At 32.2% G+C, this 17,447-nt stretch overlaps 1 protein-coding gene and 2 long non-coding RNA genes across 4 annotated transcripts in view; 1 reads left to right on the top strand and 2 right to left on the bottom strand.

The window, feature by feature from the left end:
- Nucleotides 1–8,484, bottom strand: part of fax (failed axon connections) — a 51,030-nt gene extending 42,546 nt beyond the window's left edge. The window contains exon 1 of one of the 2 annotated variants that reach the window (XM_015333622.2): nucleotides 7,767–8,484. In XM_015333622.2, the coding sequence (XP_015189108.1) occupies nucleotides 7,767–8,144 (378 nt within the window). In that variant the 5' untranslated portion in view covers nucleotides 8,145–8,484. The remainder of the gene's footprint in view (nucleotides 1–7,766) is intronic. The other variant, XM_015333623.2, reaches the window with a different exon arrangement.
- A 180-nt stretch (nucleotides 8,485–8,664) lies between these two features.
- On the top strand, nucleotides 8,665–11,393 carry LOC149032868 (uncharacterized). Its single transcript, XR_016176305.1, has 3 exons — nucleotides 8,665–9,345; nucleotides 10,932–11,095; nucleotides 11,191–11,393. It is a non-coding gene; the product is annotated as an uncharacterized LOC149032868 (long non-coding RNA).
- A 1,221-nt stretch (nucleotides 11,394–12,614) lies between these two features.
- On the bottom strand, nucleotides 12,615–14,459 carry LOC149032867 (uncharacterized). The gene is made up of 2 exons (XR_016176255.1): nucleotides 13,128–14,459; nucleotides 12,615–12,989 (listed from the first exon to the last, which is right to left on the bottom strand). It is a non-coding gene; the product is annotated as an uncharacterized LOC149032867 (long non-coding RNA).
- Nucleotides 14,460–17,447: the final 2,988 nt, after the last annotated feature.

Below are 17,447 nucleotides of genomic sequence, written 5' to 3'. Positions count from 1 at the left end.
GCGCCATGCGAATTCTTAGGGGAATCCCGTCAGGCCATGGGCCTTTTACTTTGTATGGGAAAGATACTTGAGTGTCAGTCACTTATGACTGACGTGGCTTAAACGAAAGACTAGTGTCAGTCACTGATGGCTGACGTGGCTTAAACGAAAGTCTGATGTCAGTCACCGATGACTGACGTGGCGTTCAACGTATTTAAAAAAACTCGAGTTCATCCTCCCCCCCACTCTTTTTATAACTTTTACCCTTTCTAGTAAGTTAAATTCTATTTTTTTTTTATTTTTAATTACAACGTAATTAAGAATAACGACGATGACAAATGTTTGATCCCAAGTGAACTCCCCCTTTTGAAAAATATTGAAAGAAATGGAAGAAGAAAAGAGAGAGAGAGAGAGAAATAAATATAATAATATTTTGTAACGTTTGAAGTAAGAAGCATTTTATGATTACTACGTTCGGGGTCGAATTTCTTCGTATGAAACGTTTAATGAGGTTAATTTTTTTTAATTAGTATCAATCAACACGCAACAACGAAAAGTCTTTCCTCTATCTCTCTCTCTCTCTCTCTCTCTCTCTCTCTCCCCATTTTTTTTTTATTTTCCACAGCATTCCTCAGACATTTATTATACTTATTATTGTTTGTATTTTGTTGAATTTATTAGTTAGTCACTAGGTATTGAGATCTCTAGCACTTGAATACGCTATCTGGTGGTAAAATTAAAAATTACAGTAGATAGGTCGATTCGTTACGCCACGTGGTGGGATCTCTATCACTTGAATACGCTATCTGGTGGCTAGATTCAAAATTACAGTAGATAGGTCGAATTGCAACGCCGCCACGTGGTGGGATCTCTAGCACTTGAAAATACGCGATCTGGTGGCTAAATTCAAAATTACAGTAGCAAGGAGGAATTGCTATGCCACGTGGTGGGATCTCTATCACTTGAAAATACGCGATCTGGTGGTTAAATTCAAAATTACAGTAGATAGGTCGAATTGTTACGCCCCACGCGCCCTGTGCCAGAGATACCAATATGACGAAGATAATAATTCATCAAGAAAATGAATAAGATATATTTATAGATTTTATCTTATTGTTAGATTTTGATTATTCACATCGTAAACAGTGAAGTTCAATAATTGACCCGCCCCCCACTCTTTTCAGATTATGATGCAAAAAAAAGAAATGATTGGCTTATCAATTGCTTTTTTTTTTGCTGATAAGAATATAAATGGGAACGCGGAATGAAATCATGAAGATGATTTCATGTACTTTATTTGTGTTATTTGTTTTTTTTTATGACTTGTTCTACTACAAATAGGAAAATATCATCAACCCTCTTATATTTTTACAGCCCCATAAATGTTTGTCTTATTATTTTTTGGTTTGTTCTTGTACAAAAATGGATCATGGTTTGTGTTATATTATTTCTCTTGTATAATATAACTCGCATGTGGAAAACTTTCTCGTTAGTAAGTAACACGTGTCGGTGTTGAGCATAACGAAAGAATACGCGAGGTGAAGTGGAAACGAATGAACAAAGGGACGACGGACTTTGTTTCTCTTTCTTCCGTTTCGTTTCATTTTTTTTTTCGTTTCATTTTTTTCGTTTCATTTCTTCTTCTATTTGTTAGAAAAAAAAAGAAAAAAATTAAATACATTAAAAATATTTAACGAAAAAATAATAATATATAATTTATAATTTATTAATAATTATAAATGTATGAATAAATCTTTTTTTTTTATAGAACAATTTAGTGTTAAAATGTTTGTCCACGAATAACTTTGAAATTACTCAACCGATTATAATGAAATTTTTATTTTCTTTTGTGTAATTTTGTTCAACTTAAAATATAGGATAATATTTCTCGCGTTTATTTTGTATTTTTTATCGATAATTTAATCATTATAAATATATTATATAATAGTTATTAAAATTCAGTGTTAAAATATTTATCCATGAATAATTTTGTAATAACTTAACCGATTTTAATGAAATTTTTATTTTATTTTATTTTCTGTAATTTTGTTCAACTTAAAATATAGAATACTTTTTCATCGCGTTTATTTTGTACTTTTTTTTTTATCGCAAATTTACCAAAAAAAAATTTGATGACAAAAAAAAAACAATGAAATGAAAAGAAGTAAAATTTGTAAATGTAAAAAAATCCCCAGCCTCTCCCCCCGTCCCAAAAAAAAAAAAAATTGTACGAAAATGAAATGAAACGAACCAAAATAAAAAAAAAAAAAAAAAAAGGAAGTTGAAAGAAGAAGAAAAAAAGACAGAGAGAGAGAGAGAGAGAGAACATAAAAAGCCAATACGCATGTATAAAATCGAACCCGAATTCTTAAGAGAGAGAAAGAGAGAGAGAGAGAGAGAGAGAGAGAAAGAGATGGAAGAAGCATTTTGAGGAAATGAGTACGCATAATTTATACCAGAACGAAATTGGCCAAGTTAGTCAATTGATTCGAGCCATTCTGCGCGTTATTTATACCTATCTTGGTAATGATTAGTTCAATAGGAACTTCCTCCATAATACCTGTGACCTCTTTTGTCCCAATTCTGTCGATTCGTTATCGGAATAAAAGAGGAGAGGCTCTCGGGTTCTCGGGTTCTCGGGTTCGGTTGAAACACTATACTTGTGCTAGCTAATATGTTTTCATTTCTCTCATTTTTATTATTATTATTATTATTATTATTAATAATAATAATTTTAAATCAATGCTATTGTGAATTGTTATTATTGTTTGTATAATAATAATCCTATTAAATATACAATCATCACTCTCGTGAATAAAATTTGTTTATCGAGTATCCAGTTTTGATAGTCCCATGATGTGTCAACAAAATAAAAATAAAAAAAAATATTTAATATGAGAAATCTTGTGGATAAATAATCGTTAAAATGGGGAGTGGAGGAAGAGGGGTAAGACAGTGGCCTCGTGTCGTGTTAATGCGTCATACGCGGAAGGAAGAAGGAAGAAAAATAATAATAACGGAAGGATGTATCGTAACGAGAGCGTAAAACGTAAAATAAAAAAAAAAAATCATTCTCGACTGTGACACTATTTCCAACTTTTCAATTTACAAATTAGTTTCATTCTGATCCTTTTTTTTATTTTGTCCAATCCTAAACTGAAACTAAAACTAAAACTAAAACTAAAACTAAAACTAAAACTAAAACTAAAACTAAAACTGAAAGATTAGGTTATGTGTAGAACCTATTATTCTTTGTAACATCTTTGGAAGGAAAAGCGGTTATATGTTCAACAGATGTGTCGGTGGTCGAGGAACTTTATAAAGGGACTGACTTCTCCCCTCTTCTTTTCACAAGACGATGAAGGTTTCTCAAGACGATGAAGGTTTCTCAAGACTAAAATGCCATTTACAAAGAAGATATATATATATATATATATGTATACATGTGTACACGTGTGTGTAACATAAGTAAAAGCATATTCTCAAGAGAATATTCCGATGATCGTAAGTGGAAAATATTAAAACGAAAACGAAACCAAACTATTGAAACATAAAAACCTTATAGAAGATGAACACACTATATATATAAAATAGCGTATTGATTTTTACGTGTACCTATTATAACCAAGAGAATAATCGACCATTTTGTTTTTCATTTTTATTTTCTGATCGCCATCTTAAATATTTCATCAAAGAATAGGTTAACGAAAAAAAACAAAAAACAAATAGGAAGTAAAAAGAAGAAGAGGAAGAGGATAACGATAAAAGTTTGTTGCTTGTCAAAAGTTGCTAGTTTGACATAAATTTATATGTATATGTATATATATATGTGTAATACACATACACAATATACATACATATATATATATATATAAATGTGAATCTCTCATCGAGAGAGAGAGAGAGAGAGAAGCCGCGACTCGCCAGTTTGGAGAGCCCTTCTGAAACATACATCCTTCCTCCCTTCTCACTCCAATACACATCTCCTCATCTTTCCTCCTGTTTTCCTCATCCTCCTCCCTCCCTCCCTTCCTCCTTCTTTCATCCACTCTTTTCATCCTCCCCCTCACCTCCACCTCCTCCTCCTCCTCCTCTTACTTCTTCTCTTCTTCCTACTCTTTCACCACACAGGGTCGGTCCATCGTCCCTACCAAAACAGAGCGCAGGATCAAGGCTCACGAGGGCATTTGGCTGCGTTGTTCAACTTGGAAACCCTCCAATGGGCTTCGTTCCCTCTTTATCCTCTCACTCACTCACTCACTCACTCACTTACTCTCTCTCTCTCTCTCTAACTCTCTTTTTCTCTGACTTTCTTCGTTTCTCTGCTAAAAAAAACCCGTTTTAAAAGTCCGTAGGAATGTGTGTTCTCTTTCTCTCTCTCTCTCTTTCTCTCTCTTTCTCTTTCTTTCTTTTTCTGTGAGGTAGAAAAGAAAAGGGCCTTTTACATTTTATTTTTTCTTTTATTTTTTCGCGTGTAAGAAGAGAGAGGAGGAGGAAGAGCGGAGGATTTTTTTTGTTTTTTTAATTTTTTTAATTTTTTTTTTTTTTCATATGGCGCGAATGGAGGGAAAAATTTGGCGGGAAATTTGAACGACGAAAATAATACAAAATAAAAATTCCAATTAAATTAAATTAAATATTAAATTAATTAAATAAATTTATAAAAAAAATTAAATAATAATAATAATAATAATAATAATAATAATAATAATAAAATAAATAATAAAAGAAAGAAAACGTTTGATTGGATGAAAATGATTAATAATCTGATGGTGCTGATTTTGAGAATACGAATTTTTTTTTTACTACAATTTCGAAAGAAAAATTTTTATCGTGGAATTTTACTTTGTACTTTTTTCTCCCCCCCCCCTCTCTTTCTCTTTCGATCTTGCTATCTTTTTCTTTCTATCTTTATCTTAAAATGATCGACAAAAGGGAAACAACATTATCTTGTCACGGTTACGTTTGAAAGTCCGGATGTAAACATTTCGTAGGTCTTGTATCTATCTATAAATATTTGCCCTTTCAGGAATTTACTCTCTCAAACATGGGTCCTTTGCAAAGGACCAAGGTATACGACCGTTTATCTGATGTATATTATCGTCAGTATGTCGAACGGAAAAAAGGAATTGGGGGAGAAAGAAAGAGAGAAAGAGAGAGAGAGAGAGGGGTGAGTTGATCGAACGAATTCTTTTCGAAAGATCGAAGATAAGAATATAAAATGAGAAAATAAAACTGCTTCTTTTTCTGGGAACTTTCTAGTACTTTAAAGAAATGTTTTGTACTACGTAAAACATATTTACAGTTTCTAGTATTTTTTTTTATATTTTATTTTTTTTTATATATAAAATATATAAAATATGTGAAATATATATTTATAGTATTATTTTGTATTTTTTTTCTAGTTATTTTCTAGTTATTTTGTAGTAATTATTTTCTATTTATTTTGTAATATTTATTTTGTAAAAAAAAAAAAAAGAAAGAAATATCGCACATGTTAGGTTATGAAATCAATGTAGGGAAAAAAAGTATCTAGAAAAACCTTTACTACGAGAATCAAATGAGAGTTGATATATATAAAATATATAAAATATGTGAAATATATACAATATATATTTATAATATTATTTCTTATTTATTTGGTAATAATTATTTTGCAACAATAATTTTCTAGTTATTTTGTAATAATTATTTTCTAGTTATTTTGTAATCATTATTTTATCTTAATTTTTTTTTAATTATTCTACATTGTAAGGTTATGTAAATCAATGGATGAGGAATAGAAAAACCTTCACTACGATAATCAAATGAGTGTTGATATATATACATATTTGAAACTAAAACCAACGGAAATTATAAGGATTCCCTTTTGAAAATGTTAGAACGATGATGATTCGTTCGAATAGATATATATATATATATACATTTAGGTATCGAATCGAATAACACGGATCGTCGAGTTCGCAGAACGCTTTCGTTCGTTTTATACTTTAGTTAGATGCGCTCTTGGAAATTGACTGTGAGCTCGAATTTATGAGCGGATCGAATTATCCCTATTTCCTTATAATCTTATATATATATATATAGATAGATAGATAGATAGATATATATTTATGTATATTTATTTTTATGATAGTACAATGTAGAACGATGCTAAAACACTTTTAATTTACACAAATATTTCCTATCCGAGTTAAAACCTTTTTACAAAGTTATTTCATAAAAAGAAAAATAAAATAACTATAAAAAAAACTACATTTAAGGACAATTAATGACCTGATAAATCAAATGGAAAGTTTAGAAAATTTTGTAGGAATTTTTAAACAATTGTTTGAATACAAAAATGGTGTCCAGAAATAAAAGAGCCACGTTTACAAACATCCTTGGCAAAGTATTCCGGGATACTTTTTTCTCCATTTTTTTTTTTTACAGTTCATGTAAAAATCATTTAATTATGATTTACTACTAAAGTCAAATACAACAAATAAAATACTGCATGTATATATATAAAATAGAAAAAAAAAAAAGAAATGCAATGGATTAAGGAAAAATGTTAAAAGAAAACGTGAACAATCCACGCATTGGGTTGCATTTGGTAGCTTGACAGTAGAGAGACGACGCCATTTTGAAACGATCTGCGAAGGTACAACCTACCCCGAGGAATCGCGATCAAGCGGTACACAGGAGTGGACCGGATAAAATAAAACTACTACTACTACTACTACTAATACAACTACAATACTACTACTACTACATAGCTGTTACAATCGAATCCCGTTATCCGGATATCCGAAGGCGTACAGGTTCGATCTGTGCACCGTACGCGTTGTTTGATTGGTCGAATCCATAATGGCAATTAAAACGGACGAATAAAATTCGTTCTCATAACTTTCACAAATTAAAATATAATTATAATTATAACCTAACCTCAAAAAACGTTTACTTAAAGTCAATATAACATTATAAAGATGATTATGATGAATATAATAATTAATGATAGAAAATTGTTACAGCCGACATTCATTTTCTCAACCCTTAACGAACAACCAATCAGCGTCTTCCTACCTTCGGGAAAGTTCTTTCCAAAAAAAGTACAAGAACGAATGACACCCCATCTACAAGATTATCTGGTACGTAATCTTTAGATGATAGTTGTATCAAAATATGAGAAAATATTTTATCGATCATGTTCTCTCTCTCGATCTCATTCTATATATATATATATATACTTATGTATTACATAACATATATGTATATAGAAGAGGGTGAGGTGAGAGAGTTCGTAGCTCCCTCGGAACATCAAAGTTGAGCAGGACTTTGAAGCTGGCGCGACGAGGGGGATAGTGGGAGAGGCAAAGAGAAAGAGAGAGAGAGAGAGAAGAGGGGGAGTGAACCCAGCGTCCCGCGCTACCCCCGTAGAAACGCGACGCCTAGGAATGAGAGAAGCTTTAACGCGGGTAAAATCCATCGATCAGCCGTTCTAGAACGGACGAGGTGATCAACCCCGTTGTCCTTCAACAACGATGACTACTACGACGACGACGAGGGCAACTCCCACGATGTGTATATATATATATATATGTATATAAAGATAGAAACAAAGAAACGAGGATGCATAAAGGTAAAAAAAAGAAAATGTTAGGCCCAAAAGAAAAAACCTAAAATGTTTCATTTGGGTGGGAATGAGAGTTGGGATGTTGGTAGAAGAAGATGAGAAACAAAGTATCCAAGATCAGAAATGAAGATAACAGAAGTAACTGAGATTTATGGGACATTTTGGGACTTACCTCGTACTTGATGCCATTGAGTCTTAGCCACGTCTCAACCTTGAGACAATAGGGAGAAATCGAAGGTAAAAGCGCAGTACGGAAGAATTGATAGAGATAAACAACATCCTTCTCATAGTTGGTTTTGTGAACGGTGACGGGTTTGGCCGGTGCCGAGGATGCCGCGGACGCGGCGTTTCCACCACCGGCACCACCACCAGCGGCGTCACCGGCATTCTCCTCCTTTTTCCCTGACTCCTCTTTCTTAGCTGCGGCGTCCTTTTCTTCTTGCTTGTTGTCCGGTGGCGTCTCGTCCTTCAATGCCTCTTTCATATCTTTAACGTCCTTTATCTCCTTACTTTCGGGCCCGTTATTCTCCGTCTCAGTAGCCATAGTCATTTCGAAATGAATAACTTTCTTTATCTCTTTCGTATTAACGAAAGGTTTCTTGTTTTATTTTGGTTTTTTTTTTTTTTTGTATATGCGTCTACTACTTCTCTCACGACCGATATATACTAATATATATATTGGTATCTACGTATATATGTGTATATGTAAAAAAAAGATCAAAGTATAGCGCAACGCACGTAAGTTTAAAGAGCAATTCTTAAAGAGGGGAAAGAGAGAGAACAACTAAAATCTCTTCTTTCTCTCTTGGAATCGTATATCAGCAACCACCGACGAGTTAGTAGTACTCTGAACGACAGCACACGCACTGCACGGAACGTCAAGCCGGGTACTCCTCTTTGGTGCACGTCGTCTCTCTCTCTGCCTCGCTGCCGGCCGGCTCTTTCTCCTCTGAATACCCCCACCAACCCCTCCCCCGCTCTGTCTACGCTGCCAGAGCGAGAGAGAGAGAAAACGAGAGCGAGAAGGAAAGAGAGAGAGAGAGAGAGAAAGCGAGATGGAGTGAGCCCCGTCATTCCACTCGGTTACGGTCCCCTTGGCTCCTCAGGCCCCTTAGCCCCCCACCAATCGACGATTCCCGACCCCCCACCACTCTACCCTTAGCTCGATCCAAACCTTTCTTCTTCCTTCTTTCTCTCTCTTTCATATATTCAACTCCTATCGTCCTTTTCGCTCCTGCGCAAAGGCTGAGCGCAAGTTAAACGCATGCGCGAGCGCCACACCCCGCCGCCGTAGTAGACACCGACGCCATATTTAATTGCTCCGCCACCCCTGACTCGCCCTCCTTCTCCTCCCCCACCACCACCTCCTCCTCCTCCTCCTCCTACACCTCCTCGTGCTCTGGCTACTCTATACTCTTTCTTTCTCTCTCTCTCTCTCTCTCTCTCTCTTTCTATCTATACATATACCTATCTATCTCTCTCTTTGAGAGAGAACGCTGACGCCCTACGCCCTTCGGCAACGTCGCCACCACCGCTGTACGCGTCCAAGGACCCGGCAACATCGCCCGCAAACTGAGAAAAACACTGTGAGAGAGAGAGAGAGAGAGATGGAATGAATGCTATACCAAAGAACACCCTTTTCACGGATTACTTTTTTCCACCTCTCCTACGTGCTCAGACCATAGACTTTCCTCTCTCTCTCTCTCTCTCTCTCTCTCTCTCTTTTGCGCTATGTTTCGCCCTGTATTTGAGTAAGTACTTGCGAGCTGGATTCTATGATACTTTAGCTAGATTCTCTCTCTTTCTCTTTCTCTTTTTCTTTTTCTTTTTCTTTCTCTTTCTCTCTGTTGCACCTTAAGAATTCCCTCTGCCGGTATGGAAGACATGTTTTATCCTAACGTTTTATCCCTCATAGGAAGAGACAGACATCAACTTTTCCGACCTTCTTCTTCTTCTTCTTCTTCTTCGATTCGATTCTTATCGATCCTCGTTATCTCATTCGATATTACAAAATATAAATGAAGAATTTTGTAAGAGTGTGGTTTTTATTTGACAATCTGTCACAAGTCTCGTAAACTTCGAATCATTTCATAATGTTGGCTATGCTGGACAAAGTTTATCGTCGAATCGAACTCGTGCGAAAAGGGGTTGTTGCTTAGGGGGTTGTTCTCTATTACGTTTCTTTGCGTTTCCTCTAATAATAAGGGTTGATGAAGAGGGTGGCAAGATGGTAGGAGGGAATTGGTCACGAATTTTCAAAGAATTGATACTCTAATATGCTTAATTATATATATATATATATATGCATGCATTTATGTTGTATGCACATGCAACTCATACATTTGGTATTTTTTATTCCATATATATATATATATATGTTCGACAGCAAAAAAAAAAAAAAAAGAAGAAGAAAATAATAAGAATAATAATAATAAGAAGAATGGGGTGGTATCGTACACGAGCGTGTGACTTTTTAACCATGCTGAACTAGCAAGAAACGGTTCGAGAAAACGGTAGTGCAGGCAATGTAATTTAATATGTATGACCCAAGAGAAAGAGACAAAGAGAGAAAGAGAGAGTCAGAATCGAATCGAATTACATGAAGACGAAGAAGAATATTATAAAAGCTTATCTCTCTCTCTCTCTCTCTCTCTCTCTCTCTTTTATTCTTTTCATTTATTTGTTCTCTTTATTCATAGTTCGTCAAATAATAGTTTCAATAATTTATTACATTTACCAAACGAAGGTACGAACACGAACGCAAAGAATTGAACGAACGAAACACCCCGAGTTAGTTTGGATCGATATCTTTATTGTTTAACAAACAAACAAAAATAAAAAAACGTAGTACCAACCACCCTGCAACAACCCCCACGAACCTCTCTCGCGAGTTTACGTCAGTTAACGTCAGTTTATGTCTTTCTCTTTCATTTTTTTTTATCGTTCTGTGACTCTATTTTTTATGGCAATCAATTTAACACGTTGAACACCATGTTTTTTTTTTTTCAAGAAAGTCCCGTCAGGCCACGATCATTTTCACGGAACTTCCCGTCAGGCCACGTGTGCCGTGTAGATATATCATTATCATACGATGTCAGTCATTGGTGACTGACGCGGCCTAGAAATAAAGACTAGTGTCAGTCATCAATGACTGACGCGGCCTACACATAAAACCTAGTGTCAGCCACCGATGACTGACGAGGCCTATACATAAAACCTAGTGTCAGCCACCGATGACTGACGCGGTGTTCAAAGTGTTTAAAATGATTTTATGATTGTGATAAGTTGTTTTCCGTGTGTATTATTAATCTTTCTTCTTCTTTCTTATGTATTTCAGATAACAGTAATCGTGCTAAGCAACACGTTGTTTGTCTACGTTGCTTTTAATTGGCTGGCAGAATGAACGGATTCCTCTTCAAGAAAAATAGAAGAGATAGAAAAAAAGAAGAATGAAAGAGTGGAATATACTGAGACATATTTTGTTTGATTTTCTTGCAAGTGGTAAGCCAATAGCATGTTATTATTTTTATATGACAAAAATAGTTTCCACCCCCTGGGAATATATTTTAATCTTATATTTATTTTTCATAAACTAGGATGGGAGACTACAGGAGGATAATTATAGAACACCCAGTAGATTATCAACACGAAACATCAACTTAAGAAAAAGGTTTTATTATTATAATATTACATTTAATTATTGTAAATTAGAACTTATTTATATTGAAAATAAGTTCTCAACTAATGAAATGTAAAAGAAACATTCTGTACAAGATTAGAATGAATAAAATATATTTAAATTAAATGAAATGATTTGTTTAAATTATTTCTATCCTGTAAAACCCATCCTACAAAAAAATAATTGCATATTGGGCCTTCTCAAAGTAATATCTTGTTAATTTTAATGAATTCCGTACCTTAAATACAAGTTTTAAGACACGGTTTGCAAGAACTGTTCGTGGCTCGTTGCTAGAGTCTCGGATTCGTATCCGCAGTATCGCGGGTTCGAATCCCGGCAGTCGTGAAAAATAAAATTTATTTTATTTAAATTTTCCGCGTGATGACGTCACGATGACGTAGTGATAGAAGAACAAATCTATCACTCTTATAAAATTTTAAAGTCCCGCATCAATTTCGTACCTTAAATATAAGTTTTAAGACACGGTTTGCAAGAACTGTTCGTGGCTCGTTGCTAGAGTCTCCGATTCGTATCCGCAGTATCGCGGGTTCGAATCCCGGCAGTCTTGGAAAATAAATTATACTTTATTTTATTTAAATTTTCCGCGTGATGACGTCACGATGACGTAGTAAGGGTATGTGGTTTTCTTAAAGGGGTGTTAATAAATCAGAAGAGGGGTGTGGCCAAGAAACTTTAGCCACGCCCCTTCTTACTTTTTCGAAAAATATTAACTCGTGCCACTTCCTCGGGTATCATGTTTTCCTGTTACAAATTTAGATTTTCGACAAAATTTCGAAAATTTTCTCGAAATTCTGGATTTGTAACAGGATCACATGATGTGCAAGGAGGTATCCGGTTTTCATGCCACTTCCTCAGGTATCATGTTCTCCTGTTACAAAATTAATTTTTCGACAAAATTTGAAAATTTTCTCGAAAATTTGAATTTTTAACAGGATCACATGATGTACCAGGAGGTATCACGTTTTCATGCCACTTCCTCGGGTATCATGTTCTCCTGTTACAAAATAAATTTTTGGAGAAAATTTCAAAAATTTTCTCGAAAATCTGATTTTGTAACAGGATCACATGATGTGCAAAGAGGTGGCACGTTTTCGGCGATTCTTGGAAATGAGGTTTCTTGGAATTTCGGAATTTCTTGGAAATGAGGTCAATTTCCGAGAATTTTCGACCTCATCGACCTCATTTCCAAGAATTTCCGAGAGACCTTTTTTCGAAAAATTTTCGAAACTTTGTCGAAAATTTTATTTTGTAACAGGAGAATATGATGTACGAGGAGGTAGCAGGAACATTTCAGGAATTGGTTTTAAAGGATAGAAATAATTTAAACAAATGATTTCGTTTAATTTAAGTATATTTTATTCATTTTAATCTTATACAGTAAGTTCTATTTACATTTCTTTATTGTATATCTTATTTTTAGTATAAATAAGTTCTAATTTATAATAATTAAATATATAATAATATGTATAAATAATACGTTGTTCAAAGATGGTGTTTCCTGTTGATAATCCACTGGGTGTCTTATAATTATCCTCCTGTAGTGTCCCATCCTGCTGTATAAATAATATTTTTTCAAACGATAAACCATTCCTCTGTATATTAAATATATTTTTATTACTTCCTGTAGGATAAAATTCCTCTTCTTATTCTTCTTCTTCTTCTTTTTCTGTATAATATACATTTTTTCTTTAATCTCTTCATCATCCCAAGGGGTGTAGAAAACAGAAATGAAATGAAAAGAAAGAAAGAAAGAAATATACAATACATTTTGTTCACTTTTCTACTTATATACACACACATACACATATATATGTAATATATACATATACATACATATACATATTCGTAAAATTATCATGGATCGATATCGAGACAGTTAAGTCATAAATACGCAGTACATTTTATTCAATCCTTTATACAGTTTCATCACATTATAAAATATTGAAGGTTATGTTTGTTTTTTTTCGATTAACATCGATTAATTCGACGTAAGCTTATCCTCCCCTCATCCTCCCTTTTTTTAAGTCTCCTCCTACTGTTCTTCATCCTTTTTATTATAATCTGTAATATCCTGCTGAATTTGGTTGTTCTTACATGTTGTAAAATAAAAGACAAATTTGAACCTAAAAAAAAAGAACACAAAATAAAATGAACCCCCCCTCCCCCAAAAAATAAGAAGAACAATATAAAATTAACTGTAAAAAAAAAGGTACGTGTGTGTTTCTCTTTCGTTGCATATAAAAAAAGAATGTATAAATGTTATACAGTAAGTGGAAAAAATACATGTGTGTAAGTAATATATAGGTATATGTATATAGTATGTATATAGTATGTATATATAACTGTAATCTATGTAAAGAAAAATCTGTGCTGATTTTATTATCCTTATCCCTTTCTTTTTCGTATTTTTTTTTTCTGTATTTTTGTTATAACTTCTTCTGTAAAAAAGTTTCGTGTAAAATGAACATTTGCTTTTGATATCTAAAGACGAACTTTTCTACAAATTTTTATGTATAATAATATAATATATATATATATATATATTAGGAGGACCAAAAAGTAATGTCGTTACTACGCAGGTCAAATTATTTTTAATATTTTAAATGAAAAAAATCAATTGATGATGATTTTTATGATTTTATATGAAAAATTTGTATAACAGATTGAACAAGATTGTTGATAATGTGTATAAATAATTAATTTTATATAATTTAATTATAAAAACTTGTTTGAAACATTTGTTTCAATTTTGAGGTTAAAAAGTGACATTACTTTCCAAGTCCACCTAATATTTTATATATATATATATATGTATATATGTATGAATGTGTGTACAGGATGTAGTATATTTTGTATATTGTATGTATTAATTCCTTGTTGCTACGATTTTAGGTTATATTTCTTAAATATATTTATATATATATATATTAGGTGGACCGGAAAATAATGTCGTTTCTACATATGTCAAATTTTGTATATTTTTATCAAAAACCGATTGATTTTTATCAATTTGATATTAAAAATTTGCATACTAGATGAAGAAAGGTTGTTCATAACAAAGTTGATTATATTATTGATTAAAAATATAAATTTGTTAGAAATTTATTCGTGTGAATGTAAGGTTAGAAAGCGACGTTACTTTCCGGTCCACCTAATATGTTATAATTAAAATTGTTCAATGATCAGAATACAATTTTCACGTGTTTTTCTTTTGTCTTGTTTGGTTTTTTCTTTCATTCATTTCAACATCGTTCATATTTTCTGTTTTTATTTATTTATTTTATTTTTTTTTTAAATCATTTTGTCTTATTTTAAATTGTATTTTATTAATTAACTTTTAGCATTCCTTCATTTTCTTCTTCTTCTTCTTCTTCTTCATACACAATAATGTTTATCATTCAAAAATTCTTTTTCTACTTTTCATCCCCTCTCCACCCCCAGATTCCAATCTACCTGTAAATTGAAAACTAATTCCTAGACGACGTGAACTTGTCTATTTCTATTTCTATTTCTATTTCTATTCAATTTTTTTTCTTTTCTACCACCTACTCCCCCCCCCTCCCTCCCTCCCCCGTTCCGTTCCTTTTTTATAAAAAGAAACAAATCTTTGACTGTATTCTAACAGTATCAAACAAAATTGCAAATTTCATTAATACAAGTTCTCTTACGTGTCAATCAAAAATCTAATACGTAAGTCAAATAGTTAAAAAGTTAATTGAGAAATAATTGAACAAGAACAAAGTAATAGATAAAATAAATAATAATAATAATAATAATAATAATAGTAATAATAATAATTCAAAGAATAAATGAGTCATTAGTGTGTCGTGCTATTTTTGAAAATACATGCACGCCATTTTGTCACATGCACGCCATTTTGTCACACGCACGCATGCATGCACATGAGCAAATAATAATTATAAATTATTATTATTATTATTATTATTATTATTATTATTATTATTATTATTATTATTAAATTTATGAGAAGATAAATATCTGAATAATAGATCAAATCTAATTCTCAATTGATCAAGTGCAAACTTTACTTTCTCTACAATGTGTCACGCTAATAATCATTTTATATAATATGACAATAATTATATATTTACAGTTAAAAATAATGGATGAATTAAACAAATTAACAGTTAAATAAAAAAATTGGCGTACAAGAGAAAAGTTAGGCCAAAGCGAAGAATACAAATTAAAAAAGAAACTATGTAAATTGTATATCATATAAATATATATATATATAGGGTGTTCCATATAACTGTATTTATGTAGCCACCATTTTTCAAGTATACTTCAAATAACCTAACAAATAAATACAATAATTTAAATCAAACTTGAACTGTGTTTTTGATTGACTATACATTGCAATATAAAAGAAAAAAGTCTGTAAAATGTTTTTTTAAGGTTACCTGTATTTTTTCAAATTGGTACCTTATATTTATAACCTTAATATATTATAATTTTTATTAATACAAAGTTAACTAAGTAGAGTACACTAGTACACCATGATTCACAAAGATTTGAATACAGTTATATAGGGCACCCTGTATATACACATACACATACATATATACTATATTACAATATAATATATATATATATATATATATTTAATACTTGTTAACATATGTAGATTAAAAATAAAATAATTTTGATGAAAACAAGTCAAAGCAGCAGTTTCTTAAATTATGTGTCTTTTTGTTTTTTTTTTGGTTATGTTTCTATTTTTTTTTGTTTTTTTCTTTCGTATTTTTCTCTGATTCTAGCATCTCGAAATTTAACAAAAAATGATTTCACATTCAAAACGCCAATTTTACTTACGTAGTTATTTATCACACATCCTAGGGAAGTTCACTGTTAAAGAACGAGTTATACGGTTATATTAAATTTTGTCTTTTACACGCAGTTTCTTTCTTTTTTTTAAACTTGTTTCCTTTTGTTCATCAGTAGTACTTTTTATATTGTTTTGTTTTGTTTTATTTTATTTTTCATACAAAAAAAAAAGTATTCCCGATTATCTCGTTCGTTATCTCAGTTTTTATCTGCAATTGCAATCTGCAATTGTTTTCTAATCAAAATTGTTTCATTGAAGAACATGAGAAAAACAAAAAACACATTATTCACAATCTCGGATTTTCTTTCTCTATCTTACGTATATACGATATACTATGTGTTATAATTAAAACTGTATAATATAATATATTGCTAATAATAATAATAATAATATTAATAATAATAATCATTCGTCGCTTATACAACACGCTTAATATTATAAAATTGCAAATTATTACAAATTATAAACTTCATGTAAAATGTAATCTCTCTCTCTCACTCTCTCTCTCTCTCTCTCTCTCTCTCTTTTTCTATCTTTCTATCTTTCTTACTGTATATATATATATATATTGTGCGTCAGATTACCATAGAGATATTACAAATACAGTAGACAAACCATAGACGGTTGTATAAGTGAATGTAGAAATGTCTCTGCATGAATATAGCAGTAAGAAACGAAAGGTTGATGTTGTCTCTTTCTAACTCATGCGGTACCGGCGCATGCGCATTAGACTTGTCGTGCTTATCGTACACGATACCGGCGCATGCGCATTAGACTTGTCGTGCTTATCGTACACGGTACCGGCGCATGCGCATTAGACTTGTCGTGCTTATCGTACACGATACCAGCAGCAGACTAATGCGCATGCGCCGCTCAGCGCTAGTTAGAGAGAGAGAGAGAGACAACATCAACCTCACATGTTCTATCTCTTTTTCTTATTTCACCGACAGATTTTATGCTGGCTTGTCTGCTCTATGTGTAGAGTTATCTTCTATGCAGATTACACATTATTACACCTTGTTTTTTTTTATTTTAAAAATTACATGTTTACTTTAATAATACATTCATCAAAAAAAAAAAAAAAAGTTTTGCATCATCAACTTGGTTTCCAAATTTCATGAACGTATAAATGATATGATGCAAAACTTTTGTTGATGTGTGTACTTAAACGCACGTGTGTGTATATATATGTATATACATACACGTGTGAGAATGAGAACCGTTCTTGAATTTTGTTTAAAAATTATCTTCCTTTATATTTATTTATTTATTTAATTAATTAATTAATTATTTTGCTAGTCAATAAT

This window comes from Polistes dominula, unplaced genomic scaffold (assembly GCF_049000335.1).
Source record: "Polistes dominula isolate Pdom_NZ unplaced genomic scaffold, Pdom_raw_medaka contig_26, whole genome shotgun sequence".
NCBI lineage: Eukaryota > Metazoa > Arthropoda > Insecta > Hymenoptera > Vespidae > Polistes > Polistes dominula.
The sequence above is the reverse complement of the archived record's forward strand: the minus strand, read 5'-3'. Positions and strand labels throughout refer to the sequence as shown.